Here is a 19985-nt window from a genome sequence, read left to right on the forward strand (position 1 = left end):
AATTTTTGACCACCTAGACTTGAAAGTGATCATCCTTTCTCTCCTTTTCTCTTGCTCCTTACTGATGAACTTCCATTGGCTCTTTCTGGGCTCAACATTACACAAGCCAGTGGCGATGAACTAGAACTTGTTTTTAATTCTGAAACCATATGCACTTGATTGATCAAATAGGTACCTTGGGAGCTCTGTAGTCTATGAACACCTGTCTCATCTATAACACAAATTGGCTACTTGATTTCTTAAAGATATATATATGTTTTCCAGAAGGCAAAGGTCAGATGTCTTCCAGCCTAGGAAAACTGCCAGGGCTAAGTAAAATTCCGCTGATTGCTACACCAGCAGAGGCAGTGTTTAAGTTTTACTTTACTTGTCTCTGTTGCTTTAATTTGTGAGGGACCTTTACCACAGAGCAAGGACCATTGTGCATGATTTCAGTGCTTTTCACATCATTTGCATGTGGTATGTTTTAATAGCCCCTTCATGAATCCTATTAGTCACTTCTTTCCTATATATAAGTAAAACTATGATTAACTTAGATGTATTGGCAAAGTAGGATGGAATGAGGTAATATCTTTTACTGTCTCTACTCTTGCAGTATAAACAAAACTGTCTTAGCCCATTTGGGCTGTTTTAACAACACAGACTGGCTTATAAACAACAGAAATTTATTTCTCACAGTTCTGGAGGCTGGAGGTCGAGGATCAGGGTGCTAGCTTGATGGAGTTCTGCCGACTGCTGACTGTGTGTGTCCTCAATTAGCAGAGAGCAGCAAGCTGCAGGGTCGCTCATGACTAGAAAGGACACTAATCCCGTCATGGGAGTCCCACCCTCCTGACCTCAGCTAAACCCAATCACCTCCCAAAGGCCTCACCTCCAAATACCATCACCCTGGGGATTTAGGCTTCACCATGTGAATTTTGGACACAAACATTCAGTCCATTACAGAAACTGCATTCATTTTTCTGACTTTGATTTAGTCATGTTTTGAATATTGTATGTTTTATTTTCCCAGGTGATTCTGATATACCTCCAAGGTCCCCACTTTGAACATCTGTGGTATTATGTAATAAATTGATGGGAAATCGGGCTGAACTGTTAATTGCTGTCAGATGCTACCTAACTTGGAAAGTTTGGGGGGATTGTGTTAATCCCCACACCCATTTGTTTTCTTAGGATTAACCCCTATCTCTTTAAAAAAACAAAAAACAATTAGCCAACTAATAAGAGTTTGGTCAACGTAGGTCTTAGAGTACTCTGCTATTTCTTACATCTGGTATACACCTCTTGTATCACCATCATTCTAAGTACTTTTTGCCGTACGTTGTAACAAACTTTGTGTCTCTGTTCCGTGTATATGGTAGCCCTTACATGGATTAGTTGTCATGGGCTGCCTTCCAGAATTCGTTTTTTCAGTCAGACGTTTGGGGTTCAACATATATTTTCCCATAGAAATGATGATAATATGGCAGTTAGGCTAAAACCAAGTAGCTCGAAAAGGTGCACTAAAACCTTTCAAAATTCTATCGTTGAGCGCAGAGGTCATGATAAAGTTCTCATCAGGCTTTTTTTTGGCCAAGTACTCCCTTCCGCCACCTCTCCCCCCAGCCCAGCATCATGGCTCTCTTTAAATGGGAAAATGCTGTGCTGAGAGAGAAGTGCGATGGTGTTGGGAGCCGTCTCTTGGCTGCCCCCTTTTTCTGCCTTTTTAGTGGTGAGTGTCTGCCCACTGCAAAGACACAGCTAGGGTGGGCTGTGAATTCAGACAGCCAGCTCTCTTTTTACACTCTAAGTTTATCCATTAAAAAAGTTGTGTATTTATTGGGGGAATATAATAACAACTCTTGGGGCCACGTTAATTAACTTTCAGTGGGAGGAAGGGCTACTGAAGAGGAGTAAAGAGTTTGGCTGGGAGGCCACTGACCTGACTTAATTACAAAGCAGCCTTTCAAATAAATATTCTACGAATCGACTATATCCGTTGCTGCTGTGTGCTCACAGACTATGCAGTCAGAAGGGGCTTGGGTTAGCCTGAGAATTTAATGTCTGGCAGTGGAAGAGAGTAGGTGCCTGTTGCGCGAACACTGAGTTAAAAAGGCCGTTAGCTATTATGAGGAAGGAGATGGGGGAGAGTATTACAGATGGAGACCAGCACAGAAAAGATCATCTGCACAGGCAAGGAATGCAGCGCTGGGCTGCTGTTTCCATTCCAGCAAGAATTTCTGACTTTGCACGCTGTAAATTTAAGGTATACCGTCAGATTTGAGGGTTGTTTGATCTCAGGGCAATGCAAGCACTGAAAATCTACTTCTGTCCGAATTGATAGTACTGGTGTGGACTCTTTTTAGGCTGTGGGATTAGATGGACGGGGGATGGAAGGGCCGCTCTGATAAAGAACTTCAGGGGGAATTAATCATGATCATAATTAGTACCGTTTCCTCTAACTTCTCTGGTCTTTAGTGTAAGAGCTCCTCAGCAATGCTGAAAAGTTAGGATTTTTTTAGCTGAAAAAACAAGACTGGAAGCCCTGTTCTTTCTAAGGCCAGAGAGAATATGGACTCCCATAGCACTGCCAGCCTGTGTAATGAAACACCCAAATCCAAGCTGCTGCGCTGGGCTTCCTGTGTTGCCTGCTTCATGGAAACAAATTAGTAGAGCAAACTCGTACAGCAAACCCAAGTTGCACCCCCAGGAGGCCTTGGTTCACTGAAGTGGGCAGCAAATTGATAGCTGGTAGCTCTACCAACAGGTACCAAAAAGAAGCTGAGATTCGTGTTTGTTTTCAACTCCTGTTTTTCCTGCTCTCTTATTTGCTCCTGCATACTCTCGGACTCACTAAGCTACCCCTACTCGGCTACTCCCAAGTATTATTGGATAATTTACCCCAAATCCTACTTGCCCCTCAAGGTGCTCTGAACTCGCTGGTTGGGTGGGACCCAGCTCTTTTGGTCACCATGGTGACTGATACCCATTCCTCTCCTGGCAGCATCCATCACTTTTCCTGAGTCACACCATCTCCCGGGCCAGTGGTGTCCTCAGCTCTTAAATGAAAGGGTGGATTTAGATGATTTCTCTTGCTGCTTCTGGCTCTAAAAATCTCTTACGGAGCTAGTTCAGACTGAAGACAGCTGCCCTCTTGAGACGGACAGAGAATGATAGAGTGGGTGGCCCTGGAAGGGACCTCGGCCGTCATCAAGGCCAGTGTAGATGAGGGCAGGTGAGTACCTACTCAAAGCCACATGCCAAGTCAGTTATACGTGGGCAAAGAGAGCTTTGTCTTGACTTGGCTTTTCAGGGTTACTGATTAGCCTGGTGCATGATGACTCTAAAATTAAAAGTCGTTGGGCATAAGTTTCTACCAGGCATCTCTACTACGAAATGATGCCTTGCTTGAATTTTTTTCTCACCTACCAAGTACCCGCTATCATGTTTTAGTTAAACCTGGGAATAGAGTCCTTAAAGGGTAAATGCCATGGCATTTTGTTTCTTTAAATAAATGGCTGTGAATTGTACTTCAAAGCTTGGCCCAAAATGTGGTCAGAGGATCGCCAAGGTTCTTAGGAGTTCTGCGAGGTGTTCCTGGATTTCTCCTCCTCGCTGCGGGTAGGAACCGTTTAATATCTTGAAGAGCATTTGTGCGTTAGGCGGCTCCAAGCTTCAGCACAGAATGCTTCCGACTCAGTGACTCTTCTGCCTTTTCCCATGCGAAGAAAGTGTACCGAGGCTGTGTTTCCAGTTGACTCTGTGTGATCTTGGCTCATTCACTTGTGCAGTAAGGTCTGTCTGCTCTGGTTGCTTTAAAAGACTACCTTTTGTCCAGGGAATTGGTCTCTCTTTACTGTATATATAGGGATCTTTGATCAAAGAGAAATAACCTGCTAAAAAGATACGAACTCTGCTACTTCGACGTCTTTACAGCTGTGCAAACAAAAATAATTCGTTGAGCCTGTGATTGAAAAGGTAAATTGCTATTGGTTGACGAGACAGCATGGGGCAGTAACACAACCTTTTCCCCCTTTTAAAAAAGATTCCTGTTAAAGTTACTTAACATCTCAAGCATATAGACAAATACAAAGAATGATATCACACATTCCCTCTCCCCGGCTCTGTGAAGTCTGTTCATCGTGGCACTTTCTACCCCCCTCACTAGCCCTCTTTCTCTTCCTCTCTCTCTCACCCTCTACCAGAGTCTATAATTTGTTTCGTTTACTGTCTTGGCCCCCACTACAAGGTAAGGCCCCTGAGGGCAGACATTTCTGACTCCTTAGTTCCCTGTTATATCATCCCTATTAACCAGTGTCTGACATTGTTCTCTGTATTTGCATATTGCTTTACCTTAGTGGATTAAATTAATTGCTTCCGCCTATTGCTTCTTTTTATGAAGTAGAATGCAGTTCGGGGTTCCCTCTGCAACTGCCCACCCCACCCCCCCCAAATCAAATTTTCCTTCTTCCCTACCTCACCGTAGGTAACCTGTATTGTGAATTCGGCGTTTATCCTTTTTGCATATGCTTTTTATATCTTAGGACATATTTATGTGTACCAGTTAACCACTACGTAGAATTGTCTTCAGGTGTTTGAGTTATTTATATAAATAGTACTATAACCTTTCTGGTTTAATGTTGAACTACATGCAGGACTGGGGGGACAAACCCAGTTAAGTCCTGGGACAACTAGTAAGCAGAACTCCTCAAACCCTCTTTAAGGAAGACTTTCCATGTGCCTTGCATAAATGCTGAGGCAACCACTGGGATTCACGTACCGGATAGCAATTAAGCTTTAACATCAAAGAATGAACCTGTCTCGATGTTCTCAATTAAAGTTTAAGAACTAGATGCGCTTAATGTATCTGTGCCAGAAAATTGGCCGTTCCTTTGCAGTTTTCTCCATGAAAAGGGGTCCTAATGGTCCAATCAAAAAGAATCTAATTAACGAAGTTGAAGTGGTCTACAATTCTCAGCAAAACTGTTTTCCTTCCTTCAGCTGAGACGAGAGAAGATTGACCTGGAAAATACTTTGGAACAAGAACAGGAAGCACTAGTGAATCGTCTCTGGAAAAGGATGGATAAACTTGAAGCTGAAAAGCGGTTCGTTTAGTCTTGCTGTTCGGTGTTCTGTACGTATGTGTGTGTTGGAGGAGTGGGGTAGCTTGCTGGGTGTGACCGAGGAATGACAGTGGGACATTTTAATTCCTTGATCAAGTGGAAAAAATGTTGATAGCCTGTCCTCCTGTTGGTCACTTCTTTATACTTCTCCCTCACTGACCCGGTAAAATTTCTTTTCGTTTGGTATTAAATCCTGTGAAATTTCATTAAGGAGCTATTGTTCGCCTCTGTTGTTCTAGAGGATGGTTGCAGTTCCAGCTTTTTACCTAATTGAACTGGCTTCCCCACTCATTTTCTCAAGTGCTTCGGATATGTGCTGGGTACTGTGAATTATCACACATTTCTAGAAGGTACTTCATGAGGAAGGCTGGGATTTTGATAGAAAAACGATCATCTGTGTGTTTTGAGACTTGCTATAAAGAAATACTGGTACATATTTAATTAAGGTTAGGGTTCTTGGTGTTAAACGTATATACATGGATATGGAATACTCAACAGCACATATTTCTTGAACCCCTGTGTGCAAGATCCGGTTGGGCCCTTAGATTTAAGTACTGTGTGCTTTGGGGTGGGTGGAGTGGACCTTGAATAATGGCGGGAGGTTCTGTGGGTGGGATGTGTGTCTGGGTGTAGAAAGGGAGCTCCTTGAAAATATTCATTCATCTCCTTCACCACGATCTTCTGTTTGCTAGCCAGAGACATTTGCCATAAGTACTTGGTTTGGATAAACATCCGTAAATTGAGTTCATCTCAAGATTTGCAACATAGAGCCATACCACAGGCTTAAGAAAACTGACAATCTGAGGTGTATCTATACGGAATTATGCAAGCAGTAGTTGAATCAGCTGTGTTTTGCCTTATTACAGTAGTGCTAATAAATTGAAGCTTGAAAAATGATTTCATATAATAGATGGGGGGACCATTACAATATTTAACCTACTAGGTTTCTCAACAAGGCCTGAAGGTAATTCAGAGTTTGCACTTGGGTAAACTCAACGGTAAAAAGGTGAAAACCAAACGAAACCAGAAACTTCCCAGCAGCGTATAAAAAGGGGCAGAGAGGTCTGTTGCCAGTCTGTCTTCCTTTTTAAAAAGCAGTGGGAGGTTTTATATATATAAGTACCAAATTATTGCATCGAACAGTATGAGATTGTCACTTTGTAGAATATTCATGTTTTATGTGCTTCAAAATAATGATAATTGGTAGAGAAGGTGGCAACCACCAGTTATTAACCCAGTACATTTTGGTTTTGTTTTTTTTAACTCTTGTTACCTTTGCTGTGGCCTGAAGCAAGGGGCCTTCGGTCCAGTTTGCCATACCTTCAGGACTGGTTTTTCAGGAGGGGAGTTGAGAAGTCAGTCTCTTTACATGATGTCACTCTCCAAGGAGAGTCATAGTCTGTAAGTGTCAACTGAAAGCCTTGAGAGGAAGTTCCTCCAGTGTGGCCGTTCCCTGCAACCCAAGCCTGTGGACCATTTAGTCAGCGGATCATTCTGATTGCCCAGTGTATTCCGGCATGATAATCAGAAGCCAGTGTTACAGACTTTTTTTTCATTAAGGCTTAATTACCAGTGGCCGTTTGAAAGGAGAAAAAGGAAGGTGGCTCCTTCAGCTCTGCCCTCTGACTTGACTGTCAGGTAGGGGCGACCAGAAGTTGATGGAAAATGGGCACAGGAGTCAAACAATTCATTGAGTTTTGGCGATTAACATGGGCATGCTGTTAATGAACCTCCCGGCTAGAATTTGTTGTTTTTGTCTTTATTTATTTTTCTGATTGCTGAGAACTTATTCATGTATTTTTTAAATAGACAATGGTGAGCATCAAATCAACGTTTTGTGTTTTAAAGGCAAACTGTTTTTCATTGTTGGAATTTTCTTTTCAATGAAGAATCCTGCAGGAGAAATTAGACCAGCCGGTGTCCGCTCCCCCATCGCCTAGAGACATCTCCATGGAGATCGACTCTCCAGAAAACATGATGCGACACATCAGGTTTTTAAAGAATGAAGTGGAGAGGCTGAAGAAGCAACTGAGAGCTGCCCAGTTACAGCGTACGTAGCCTTGGTGTCACTGGTCGTCTGTCCACAGAATTAATCCACTTACCAAGTATAGAGTTTTACCTATATTTACTATTGAATTTGTATATATCAAATTCATATTGTGTTTCATTGCTAGTACATATTTATATGTCTGTCATCCTGGAATAGACTATTTAAAAAAAAATTACAGTAGGGCAGGGCAAATAGTTTAGAATACTTCTAGAAAATCACATAATTTCAGGATGGTCCAGAATCAGAGGTACTATTTCTTTTTTTTTTTTAAATAAATTTTTATTAGAGTATAGTTGATTTACAGTGTTGTGTTAGTTTCTGTGGTACAGCAAAGTGAATCAGTTATTCATATACACATATCCACTCTTTTTTTTTGGATTCTTTTCCTGTATAAGGTCGTTACATAATATTGAGTAGAGGTCCCTGTGCTATACAGTAGGTCCCCATTAGTTATCTATTTTATATCAGTGTTACTATTTCTAACCTTCTCCCTGGTGTTCACCCCTCGGATGGTGCTAACAGAAGCAGTGCAGGAGACCTCAGTGTACTTTGGGGGCATTAGGCAGAAAACTGTTTATCTTCTTTACTACCGAAATTTGGCCTCAGCTAACGATTGTTCATGGTGGTTGAGGAATAAATGCTTTTGAAATTTCTCCTTTTTATTTTTGGAAATCAAAGGAACTAATTTCTGGACACTTGATTACATCACTCTGCATTCACTTGGGTTTCTTCTGTTTTGGTTTTTAGGCCGTTCAACTTATTTGAATAGATAATACAGTGAAAGGTATGCAGGGGAAAAATAAGTCTCCCTTTCACCCCTGATCCCCAGCCGCCCAGTTCTCACAATTAACACATTTTTAATATATTTTTCAGGTGTGTGTGTGTGTATAGAGTTTTTTTTTTTTTTGCAATACGCGGGCCTCTCACTCTTGTGGCCTCTCCCATTGTGGAGCGCAGGCTCCAGACGTGCAGGCTCAGCGGCCATGGCTCACGGGCCCAGCCGCTCCGCGGCACATGGGATCTTCCAGGACCAGGGCACGAACCCGCGTCCCCTGCATTGGCGGGCGAACTCTCAACCACTGCGCCACCAGGGAAGCCCTGTATAGATTTCTTTTATACAAATAGTAGCACAGTGAACATACCCTTTTGCATTTTTCTTTTCACTCACTATGTCTTATAGTTTTTTCTCTGCCAATATATACAGAGCTGCCTTACTCCCCCTGCCCCTTTTTTTTTAATCTTTTGGCCGCACCGTGTGGCATGTGGGATCCTAGTTCCCCGACCAGAAATTGAACCCACGCCCTGTGCTTTGGAAGCACGGAGTCTTAACCACTGGACCGCCAGGGGAGTCCACTCCCCCTGTTAAAGGCTCTGTAGCATTTGAGTGTATGGATACACTGTAACTTATTTAACTCATCCATTACCAACAGACCCCTTTGGGTGGTGATGCTACAACCATAGCGAACATCTCTGTACAAACGTTTGATACCTGTGCACGAACACCTTCAGGGTAAATTCCACGGCGTGGATTTGCTGAGTCAGATGAAATGTGCATTTAACATTTCAGCGCTTCTTATCTTTATGTTTTCTTCTCCGAAGCTGATTTCAAGTTCTAGTGCAGTAGTGCCTCTGGGATGGGTGCATCAAGGTTCTCCTGGGAGCCTTTACGAAGTACAGTGTGGTCAGTTTCCTGTTGCCGCTGTTAACAGATGAGCACAAACTTAGTGATTTAAAACCACACAAATTTATGATATCATGTTTTTTGGAGGCCTGGGTTCAGAATAGGTCTCACTGGGCTGAAATCAAGGTGTCAGCAGGGCTGGTTCCTTGTAAAAGGCTCTAAGGGAGAATCCGTGTCCTTGCTTGTTCCAGCGTCTGCATTCTCTGGCTCATGACTCCTTTGCATTGGTACCAGTCCCACCTCTGCTTCTCGTCACATCTTTTCCCTCTGACCCTCCTGCCTTCCCTGTGTAAGGACTCTTGATTGCCTCGGGCCCAGACAGATAATCCAGGATGAGTTCCCATCTCAGGGTCCTTAATTTAATCACACCTGCAAGTTTCTTTTGCCATGGAAGGCAACCTGGACACGGGCTTCAGGGATTAGGATGCAGACATCTTTGGGAGTCCACTGTCCTGTCTAACCCCATCAAGGGTTCTGGGCTTTTTTGTGTGTGTGTGTGTGTGTGTGTGTGTGTGTGTGTTACGTGGGCCTCTCACTGTTGTGGTCTCTCCCGTTGTGGAGCACAGGCTCCGGACGCGCAGGCTCAGCAGCTATGGCTCACAGGCCCAGCCGCTCCGTGGCATGTGGGATCCTCCCGGACTGGGGCACGAACCCGCGTCCCCTGCATCGGCAGGCAGACTCTCAGCCACTGCGCCACCAGGGAAGCCCTGGGCTTTTACTCTAGGGGTGGAGCCTGGTCCTCTGTATTTTTTAAATAGAGGTGATTCTGATATGTACCCCGGCTTGAGAACCATAATGGATGTGTATTCCGTGAAAACAAATCAAGGAGTTCTCAAATATTAGTTGCTTTAGGTTAGGATATTTTTTGAGTTTTTGCTGTGTTGGACAGACACAGGTCTTGTGAGCCCCTTTCTGAACTCTTTCCACTGCTGTCAGTTTATATTTTTCTTTCTTGTATAGACTTGCCTTGTTGTTCCCCAGACAACATTTTTAGAAGAAATTTGGGAAGAATATCTTACTTCCTCTACTTCCTTCCTACTGTACTGTTTGGTCTCTGGAGAGACTGCGGATGTCAGCAGAGGCTTCTGCAAAGTACTGTTTGGATTCTGTGAGGACAGGGAAGGCCGTGGCACTTAGCTGCACACAGTAGCTTTGGGTTGGGTGTAGAGTATGAGTTAATGGCTTTCCTCATCCACCTGCCTCTGCCTCCTTAGGTTGGATAACCTTGTCCACTTTGAAAGCTCCTGGGGCACTTGGTCCCTGTCCCCCAAGTCCAGCTGTGTCTGAACTTGAACCGCTCTCCCAGTAGCTCTCAACTGACATTAGAGTCCCCTGGGGAGTTTTTGGTAGACCAGTGGAGAGGCTTCATCCTCAGGGTTTCTGATTTAAGTGGTTTGGATGGGGTCTGGGCACCCCATCCAATACGGCTGGTATTTTCTAGCCATAAGCCTGAAAGGGAATTTAAAAGGTACAGGCCACCTTGGGATCAGGTAGGACTCGTCTCTTGGGAGACTGTCCGTAAGTCACCCTCAGTTGACACTGTCTTTGACTAACTGCTGTGAGATGGCTGAAGATGGGGGCAACATAACCTCAGGACCCTGAGTCCTAGGGAGCTCTTTGTGGGAGAAAGAGGAAGACTCCTGAGAGTAAATCTATGGTCTTTTGAAGTCAGGTGTGCGGTAGCCAGCAGAGGGCACCCAAGGAATGCCACGGCGTCAGCCATCTGTGCCTGGGTCTCTCACTCCCAGAGGCTGTGGGCCTGGCGCCTTCTCCGTGCCTCCAGCTTCTGGGTTAATTGCCAGACTGCCAGGAGGTCTTTTCAGCCATCACCCCTGGTGACTGATTTTCTTGTCGGTAGCTTATTGTTGAAGGATCCCCCTGCTGGTTTCCCCAGATGCTAGAGGATTGCCATTTTCTTTGAAAGACAGTGTTTCCTCTTAAGTAATTATTCTCAAAGCCTCATGAATCCTCAGTTCTGCGAAGCTTTCCTATTTATGGAAAAGAAAGGCAACCTCCTCCGACAACTGTCCCTCTCGTCTAGAAACAGTAGATACTCCAAGAGGTCAATGTAGCGATGCCTGTAGAGCAAGTGAAAAATTCCGTCTGCTGACATATTTGGGATGAAATAACTTAAATCATTTATATTAAAAGTGTACTTTGTAAATATTTTCCCAGCATGCCTTCCATTAAAGTGATTTTTGCATCTGGATTAGACAGCAGGGTTTCTGGTTAGATTGAAAATGGCCCAGGAATATAATGTTTAATAATGTTGGTATTTCCATTTGAATTTCTGAAATAAGGATATTCAAGATACCAAGTTAAGTATTCAAGATCCTTAGTGACAACACAGGACAGCGGGGAGGGTCATGTTTTCCCATTGCCTGGAAGGACGCTAGAGGGCGCCACAGAGTCCTGCACAGGGTCACTCAGAAGGGCAGGGGTTACAGTGGGTCCAGGCAACTCAGCTGAACGAGATTCCAGAGCCCCAGGAAGGTATCAGTTCCACATTTCAGATTCGCAGGAAGGATGATCTGGCCGGCTTAGCCTGGGTCCAGTGTCTCGCCCTGGGGCTGGTTAGCTCTGGCCGGCGCTGTAGCAGAGACCTCTCTGCATACGGGGCAGCTCCCAAGGAAGGGGTATTTGTCATAAGCACGGTGCCATGCCGAGCTCCTGGCTGCATGTATGTCTTTACCTGCTGTCTGACTCCGAAAGACTGTGCGTAAGTCAGGAAGCAGTAACACAAACACCAAAAACTAGACTGATTTGAAATATTGATCTAAAGTTGCTTGTTCTGTCAGTTTCTAGTTTTATAAAAAGATGTATAACTGTTACCTAGCACGCTGAGTACACTGGTTCTCCGTGTGCAAACCGCTTCCCCCCCCCGCCCCGCACCTCCCAGTGCGCTGGGGGGTGTGCTAACAAGTGTGACCCGTGGGTGTGCTCCCATAGGTGACTTACCCCGCTGTGTCTGGAGTTGACAGACAGCAGAACTGGTGCCTGGAGGGGAGCCCCGTGGGCTGAGTCTGTTTCCCCAGCTGGACCCCGTTCCCTCTCCGCTCCAGCAGTATAGAGGGAGCTCTGGGAGCTGCTCAGGCCACACGTAGCTGCAGCATTCCTTCCTCTACATAAAGCCCTTTAGAAGGCAGGGAAGCAGGATGGAAGATGCCTAACCTGACAGCACTGCTTTTCGTATGTTTTTCTAAATGCACATCGTGGGTCAACCTTGGTACCTGGGATAAACTGGAAATCCGGATCTCATCTGTGTGTGGGAGAGTGAGAATGGCTGTCTTTCAGCACTTCTTGGTCTGTGGCACAGGAGCTGGACCACCGTCTTTTTGAAGCGTGTACTGTGACTGCACGGACCGTGGTTTAATTGAGAACTCTGGCCTTTCAGATTCCGAGAAGATGGCGCAGTATCTGGAGGAGGAACGCCACATGAGGGAGGAGAACCTGAGGCTGCAGAGGAAGCTGCAGAGGGAGATGGAGAGAAGAGAGGCCCTCTGTCGGCAGCTCTCCGAGAGCGAGTCCAGCTTAGAGATGGATGATGAAAGGTGCGTGCGTGTCTCACGAGCCTCGGGAAAGCAGCAGCCCAGGCTCCAGCCCCTCTTCACCTCCTGTAAGAGGAGGCAGCAGACGGCAGGGACGTTTATTTATTGTGATGATGAATACTGTGGCCTCAGTGCGGATGCTGAGAATGGGATAAATGAAGACGTTTGACCGTCCTCCTTAAACACAAAAAGACACACAAAAAATGGCCTTTCCCAGATTACTCGGTGGGACAGACATGGAGGCGGGTTTTGTGTCGGGAGGCAGCGTTTGCAGGTGTCGTTGAATCGTCCCATCCTGGAGCATGGGCGCATATCTTAATCCCTAGGTACAGGTGAGCAGGCGGTGCGCGGTACAGCCTGAGGAAGCAAATACATCCAGGGGGTGAAAGAGGCCACGGCGGGGTGGGTGGAAGTTGTTGAAAGCCAGAGGCTTTGGTTTACCACACTTGGTAACTTCAACCTTTTTGCAGCTGGTTTTCAAAAACAGAACTCACGCAGTGCTCAGGTCGCAATGTCAAGTCCCCTTACTGGCCCTCTGGGAAATGGGCTGGCATAAGAGAGGCATCCTTTGGTTAACTAGAGGACACGGCTCAGTTCTCCTTGCTCACCCAGATTTTCCTTTCCTTCCCCACCTGCCCTCCTCTGTGCTTGGGAGTGAGGTGATCGTTAAGATAAGCAACATCCACCTGTGCTGGGCAGCCAGCACCTCAGACCAGGGTCTGCCAACGGCTGTGAGGACTAGTACAGGCTGTCGATGCCAGAGCACGTTGTTTGAACGCATGTGGGCAGTGTTAGCAGATCAGCACTCTGTTTCTCTTATTGAAATAGATCCAGAGGGCTAACAAGGCTTTTTTTGTGTGTGGTATGCGGGCCTCTCACTGTTGTGGCCTCTCCCGTTGCAGAGCGCAGTCTCCGGACGTGCAGGCTCAGCAGCCATGGCTCATAGGTCCAGACGCTCCGCGGCATGTAGGATCTTCCCAGACCGGGACATGAATCTGTGTCCCCTGCATCGGCAGGCGGACTCTCAACCACTGCGCCACTAGGGAGGGGCTTTTGATTAATTTGCTGTGGACAGTATTTGCTGTGGTATTATCGTTTCATGAAAAATGTAAATTTTTCTATAATGAAGATCTAGTCTTTTTTTGGGACTGCACTGCACAGCTTACAAGGTCTTAGTTCCCCGACCAGGGATGGAACCCAGGCCCTCAGCAGTGAGAGCACAGAGTCCTAACCATTGGACCACCAGGGAATTCCCGATCTACTTTTATAATTTAAAAAGCTTTATAAAAAACAGACTGAGATCTGTTTTTTAAAAAAAATATCTTCCTCATTTGAAAAGAATAAAGAGGATTCTTTCTCAGAAGTTTCTATCATAAAACTATCAACCTTAACTCTGAATTTCACTGATCTGCTTCTGACGGTGTCTCCTTCTTTCTGAAACTCTTCTCCTCTGAAAACCATTGCATTGAAAACATAAGCTACAATAGTAGATAACTTATTAACTACTCGTTTAACCACCTTAAGACATGGAGCAGAGCACGTATTAACACACACAGTACCCTGTGCTTGATTTTGGTTACGACATACTCTGAGGGACAGTTTCTCTGACGGTGGTGACAGCACTGAAGCTACTTCAGGCTTTCCAGATAAATTTTTTTTTTTCCAGGATTGGTGTTCACTCCAGAAGGTTTGCCTTACCTTTTTAGGTTAGATTGTGCCAGGTAGAGTACCGCTGTTGAATAAAGACATCTGCTCTCTCTACTGGGAATGATGATGTCAGATCTGGGAGGAAGAAAATAGTCAGACACTTGAGACGTCTACAAGTGTGTTTAATTCCTTAAAGACCAAGAGGCGGTCTTAGCCACCCCCCTGGCTGTAGAATACAAGAGGTCCAGCCTGGTGGCACTGTGGTGGGCTGTGCTAAAGAGAGAAGGAAGAATTGGTGGTAGGTAGCTCGTTGAGAGGTGCATGCCAAACTTGGGAGTCTAGGGCTTCCCTGGTGGCGCAGTGGTTGAGAGTCCGCCTGCTGATGCAGGGGACACGGGTTCGTGCCCCAGTCCAGGAAGATCCCACATGCCGCAGAGCAGCTGGGCCTGTGAGCCATGGCCGCTGAGCCTGCGCGTCCAGAGCCTGTGCTCCGCAACGGGAGAGGCCACAACAGTGAGAGGCCCGCGTACAGCAAAGAAAAAAAAGAAAAAAAACCTTGGGAGTCTGGTTTTCTTCGAGTTGAATAAACTAGCATAGGAATACCTGTGTTAAAAGTTCCTCACGTGAACTGGTTGCATATCAGGGCTGAGATGTTTCCTGGGATAGAAACGCCTGCACATGTGGCCGTTCCTTCCTTTGGCCAGAAGGCCTGGGAAGGATCGCTTATTAGGGAGTCTCTCAAGCAGAAATTCCTGCTCCTCAGCTCTCTGTGCTTGTTCACAAAGTGCGGCCTGATGTGACTTCCGAATCCAGTAATAAGTCAGACCCGGCACGGCGTGACCTGCAGAGGTGCTCAGCCCATGTGTCATTTATTATATTCCACGTTCTGCATTTGAACACGTGACTGTTAGTTAAGCAAGCCCTGCCTTGTAGACAATTGACATCCATTTCACGGGATCACATTATCTCCAATTCGATGATATGCGTCTCAGAGGGCTTGTTTGGTTTTGCCTTTCAAGTAACAGTTTACAGGTAGCCACTAGAACGTGGATTTGTCTAATTCTTGGGACAGTGGTGGTGAATGTCTACATAGCTATAATGGGATGGAGAAAAGCCTGGTCCTCTCTGTTGCATGACGCAGCTCTGTCACCAGGCCTCCATCCTGAGCGAAAACACCCCGGATTCCCTCACCTGTACCCCTGGGGAGAGAGCTTTGCCAAGCAGTGGAACAGCGTGGCTCTGGGGTCCACATTATACATGTCTCCTCACTGCAGCATCGATTTCTAAACATTCAGGAGTTTGACCTCAAGATGTGAACCCCAAACATTTTCTCATAGGAGCTTTCTTAGGAACTACTGCAACGCAGGTGGCTCTAACCATCTCCTTCACTCCTCTTAGGTATTTTAACGAGATGTCTGCACAAGGATTAAGACCTCGCACTGTGTCCAGCCCGATTCCTTACACACCTTCTCCCAGTTCTAGCCGGCCGATATCACCTGGTGAGTACATGTTCTCAGCTACCTCTGTTTCTGCTGTATTTAACGTAGCCCTGAATACATTCCCTTCTAGCATCTGAAAAGCTTGTAAACAGAGTGTGGTCACGTGTTGTCCAAAAACACCAGAAATGATCAGTGCTATCACAACTGAGTCTTAGCTTGCAATTTTAAAACAGTGTCAGCTGGTGGTTTTCTGGAACCAAAAAAGTAACTTAACTCTAAAAAACCTTTCTAAAAAGACTATCTTTGACTATGATTTTAAGTGCCGGTGGTTTGACAAAAACCTCGGACAGATTTCTGAGATGCACCATAGCATATCTTTTATGGGTTCTCTCATTATGGTCTACATACCTCATCTCCTTTTTATCCTCAGAATAATTAACGCAGGCGTCGTGTTAAAATTGAGGAAGCAGTCATTTGGTGGGTCTGTAGCTACTGGTCACGTGGCCAGGAAGTGGCCGTGGCCAGGCAGGGTGTGTCTTGCTTCACACAAAGCCTGTGTTCTTTCGAGCACGAGCTGCATCCTGCTATTTCCACTGGTGGGTGAGTGGGCCTCGGCCCTAGCAGGCAGGCCGTGCAAGAAGGAACTGGCTGCACTTCTGCCTCTGGCTTTGCCCCTCAGAAGCCTTTCCCTCAAAGGCGTGCTTGTGTTCATCTGACCCTGAAAAACCCTCTCCCCAGGGTCTCTGGCTCGGTACCCGCACAGCATGGGGCTTTCGGGCCAGGAGGGCAAGTAAATGATCCAGCAGGGAAGAAAGAGGAAGCAGGGGGCCGGAGGGGGTGTGTGTGGGCAAGTGGGGTGGAGGGAGGAAAGCAAAGGTAGTCGGCCAAGGGATCGTGTCTTGTGACTGAAGTGTCCAGGCTGACGTTCTTGTGCGCGCTGGTAAACAGATTTTCAACAGAGTTGGGGAAAAACGTGTGTGGGGAGGGGGGAAGGGCGGTGGCGGAGCACTTTCGCACAGAATACAGTGAGGTGACGGCTTACAAGGGTGGCAGCAATAAAGGTTTTGTGGCTTCGGGCAGTAAAACAGCTTCAGGTTAGGGTGACGTCTCATTTTGTCTGTTTGTAATCATTAAGACACCAGGGACGCCCTTCAGGTTGACCGAGGGGAAATGCTGCAGCCTCGCGGGTGGCCGTGGGTAGCGGCAGGCAGGAGGGGCTTGGGTTTGTGAGTTTAGGATCCAGCCCAAGCACTGTGCTGCTGTGACTTTTTGTTTTTGTAAGAGGGGTGATTTTTAAAAAGTCCAAGACGAAGTGTGGCAGCTTTTGTCCGCTTGGGGCCGGCACGCTCTCTGGCATGTGACGGGGGAAGAGGGGCCGTGTGCGAACCAAAAGGACTCTCTGTTGTGGATCCACAGCACAGCCCTCAGCTGTTCTTGCCCCGAGGATGTTCCTGAATCTGTTTCTCCTGCTCTGCAGTGGCCTTGAGGTCTCTCCAGAAGCTTCCCTCCCTAGCCGCCTCTCAGGTTTCCCCAAATAGCACTTGGATTTCGTTACCGTGATAAAGGTTGTCTTTGCTTTCTGATTTATTGATGTAAAAGGAAGTCATGAGTTAGGAAGAAGCAAGAAGGAGGGAGGCTTTTATAGTTGATCGTGATGCTGATTCATGCTAATATAAATTCATGTTCTCTTTGATTTATTTAAACCTACAGGCGTGTAACTTCCAGTTCATTAAATATAGTGTTGTGGTCATTGAAGAAAGAAAAAAACAAAAGTGAGGCCTTGGTTGGGAATGTTAACTTCTATGGTAACAAATACTCTGCAGGAAGATTTTATTCCATGCACAGAATTTTGGCTTTCGCTGGCCCTGTTCCTGTAATGTGGGGCTTGCTTGTATAGACAAGCTAGTTGGTTTTTCCCTTAAACTACATCATAATAAGTAACACCTAGATTTTTTTTTTCTCTCAGCCAGCCTTAGTGAGAACATTTGTATCGTATTTTAAGTTCTATAATATCATCAAAGTAGATTATAATCTCCTATTTGGCGGTAGAATTACTCCTATTCTGATCTAGTCCATTGGATACATAATACATTAGCACAATCTGAATTTTCAAGTTTTCTTTTCACTTTATTTTTTGTTGGAAGAACTTGTGCTTCTCCGTATTAAGAATATCTAATCACTTCTCTAGTGGAATTATGCTGTTTGTATAGTTTTCATTTCCATTTGAAGCATTTTGGCTTTTCTTCTTCCCTTACCATTTCTGATTAACATTGGCATTGGCAATCTTGCATTTTCACTGACTTGGAATATTTTGAGGGCGATCTCACAATTTGATTGAAAGGTACATTTCCCAGTACTTCTGAAAAATCTTCTGCTTGCTTATGTGTGGATTATATAGAGGGACAGGATTATTTTTTCAACAATTTTTTTCAGGTTGTTCACTATTTGATATAGCCTGAGAAAAAGACATTCCCAGTTAACATATTTTCATATGCCTACATCAGCCATGGGGAATACTGACGTTTTAAAAAGGATCTACATCCCACTAGCCACAGGCACACCCACCACCCAGATCTTGGTTTCTAATTCCATTCTCCAATGAAGAGAACTAGGGCTCCTGGAAGAAATGGATGTTTCTAGGGCCTTGGGCAGGGAACATACAAGATGAACGTGGACAGTCTGGTCATGCCAGAAAGTTAGGAGAAGGTCAAAAAACTGAAAGATGAGGATAGGTCCAAGAGACGCAGGAGGAAACTGAAAGTGCTCCCAAAGGCCCAAACTGGAACAGTTCGAGCAATGAAATAAATAATGTAATATTAGATTATAACCCAAACATAAAACAAATATGCATTGGTTCACACTGATATGAACAAATGACTGACTGAGTAAATAAACACGAGAGAAGAGAGAAATCACCTATACAGAAGAATTCCAAATAATTGACATAGAGACTCCATCTTCATGGAAGTGGAAATAGCTCCCTACTCTTTAAATGTGGGCTAAAGATAGGGACTTCCTTGCAAAGAATACAGTGTAAAAGGGAGGGGGGAAAAAAGAGTACCTTGGGACTTCCCTGGTGGTCCAGTGGTAAAAAAAAATCCACCTTACAATGAAGGGGACGCGAGTTCAATCCCTGGTCAGGGAACTAAGATCCCACACGCCGGGGGCCAGCCAAGCCTGCGCGCCACAACTACTGAGCTCGCGCACCTCAACTAGAGCCCACGTGCTGCAAACTGCAGAGTCCACGCCCTCTGGAACCCGTGCACCACAGCTACAGAGCCCGGGCTCCCTGGGGCCTGTGTGCCACAACTAGAGAGAAGCCTGCGCACCACAAGGAAGATCTCGCCTGCCGCAACTAAGACCTGACACAGCCAAAAATAAATAAAATAACTAAATAAATAATAAAAAAAAACTTCTTAGCTATTTAAAAAAAGAAAGTACCTTTACAGAGGAAAAACTTGACAGGCACTGCCTCATCTGGGAGATCAAGGTCAGCATCGACAGTGGTCAGTCATGTCAGTAGTACGTACCCTTGATATGATGTGATGGGAAGGGCCCTTTACCTCTGTAGTCTTCCTCCTCAAAACGAATCACCCCAGTCTAACCACGTGGAAAACATCAGACAGTAGAGGGACAGTCTGTCTATAAAATACCTGATCAACACACCTTAAAACTGACAAGGTCATCAAAAACAAGGAAGTTTGAGGAACTATCTCAGCCAAGAGGTGCCTAAGGAGACATGAAAACTAAATAGCATGTGGTATCCTAAATGGGTTCCTGAAACAGGAAGAGGACATTAGGCAAAACCTCAGGAAATCCAGATAACGTGTGGACCTGAGTTAATAATAATGTGTCAACATGGGTTTATTAGTTGTGATGAAGGTACCACACTGGCTTAAGAAGTTAATAATAGGGCATCTTTCAGAATTCCCCAGTGGTCCAGTAGTTAGGACTCTGCACTTTCACTCCCGAGGGCCTGGGTTCGATCCTGGTTGGGGAACTAAAATTCCACAAGCCTCGGGGCACGGCCAAAAAATAATAATAATAATAATAATAATAATAACGGGGAATCTGAGTGTGTGAGATGCAGGAACTCTCTGTACTATTTTTGCCACTTTTCTGTAAACCTAAAACTATTCTAAAATAAAAAAATTTATTTTAAAGAAAGCTACTAACATAGATGAAATCACCTAGTCGTGGAAGATGGAGGGAGAAGAGGAAAACCCTCCCATCTGATCCTGAAGGATGTAATATTGAGAGGTCAGGTACAGGAGGAAACCTGGTGAAGGAGATTGGGAAGTTGCTGCCAGGGAAGGGGAAGGGAAACTGGTATCCGATGTCACTGAGGTTAAGATAAAGCATTTCAGCAGGAAGGGAGGGGTCAGCTTTGTCTGTTGTTGCCCCAAGGTCAAGTGCAATGAGAGGTGGAGAGTAGCAGTGCACCTGGCAGCACGGAAACACTGCTGGCCTTGGCGAGAGCAGCCTTGATGGAGTGATGGGGACAGAGCCAGATGAGAG

The 19985-nt window shown here is 45.4% G+C and overlaps 1 protein-coding gene across 4 annotated transcripts in view; it reads left to right on the plus strand.

The window, feature by feature from the left end:
- The window catches only part of CCDC6 (coiled-coil domain containing 6), a 119389-nt gene that overhangs the window by 81715 nt on the left and 17689 nt on the right, over window positions 1-19985 (plus strand). For all 4 annotated transcript variants that reach the window (XM_019935872.3, XM_019935873.3, XM_019935871.3 and 1 more), the window contains exons 4-7: window positions 4981-5084; window positions 6992-7152; window positions 12228-12384; window positions 15427-15527. In XM_019935872.3, the coding sequence (XP_019791431.2) occupies window positions 4981-5084; window positions 6992-7152; window positions 12228-12384; window positions 15427-15527 (523 nt within the window). The remainder of the gene's footprint in view (window positions 1-4980; window positions 5085-6991; window positions 7153-12227; window positions 12385-15426; window positions 15528-19985) is intronic.

Source organism: Tursiops truncatus, chromosome 16 (assembly GCF_011762595.2).
Source record: "Tursiops truncatus isolate mTurTru1 chromosome 16, mTurTru1.mat.Y, whole genome shotgun sequence".
NCBI classification, from domain to species: Eukaryota; Metazoa; Chordata; class Mammalia; order Artiodactyla; family Delphinidae; genus Tursiops; species Tursiops truncatus.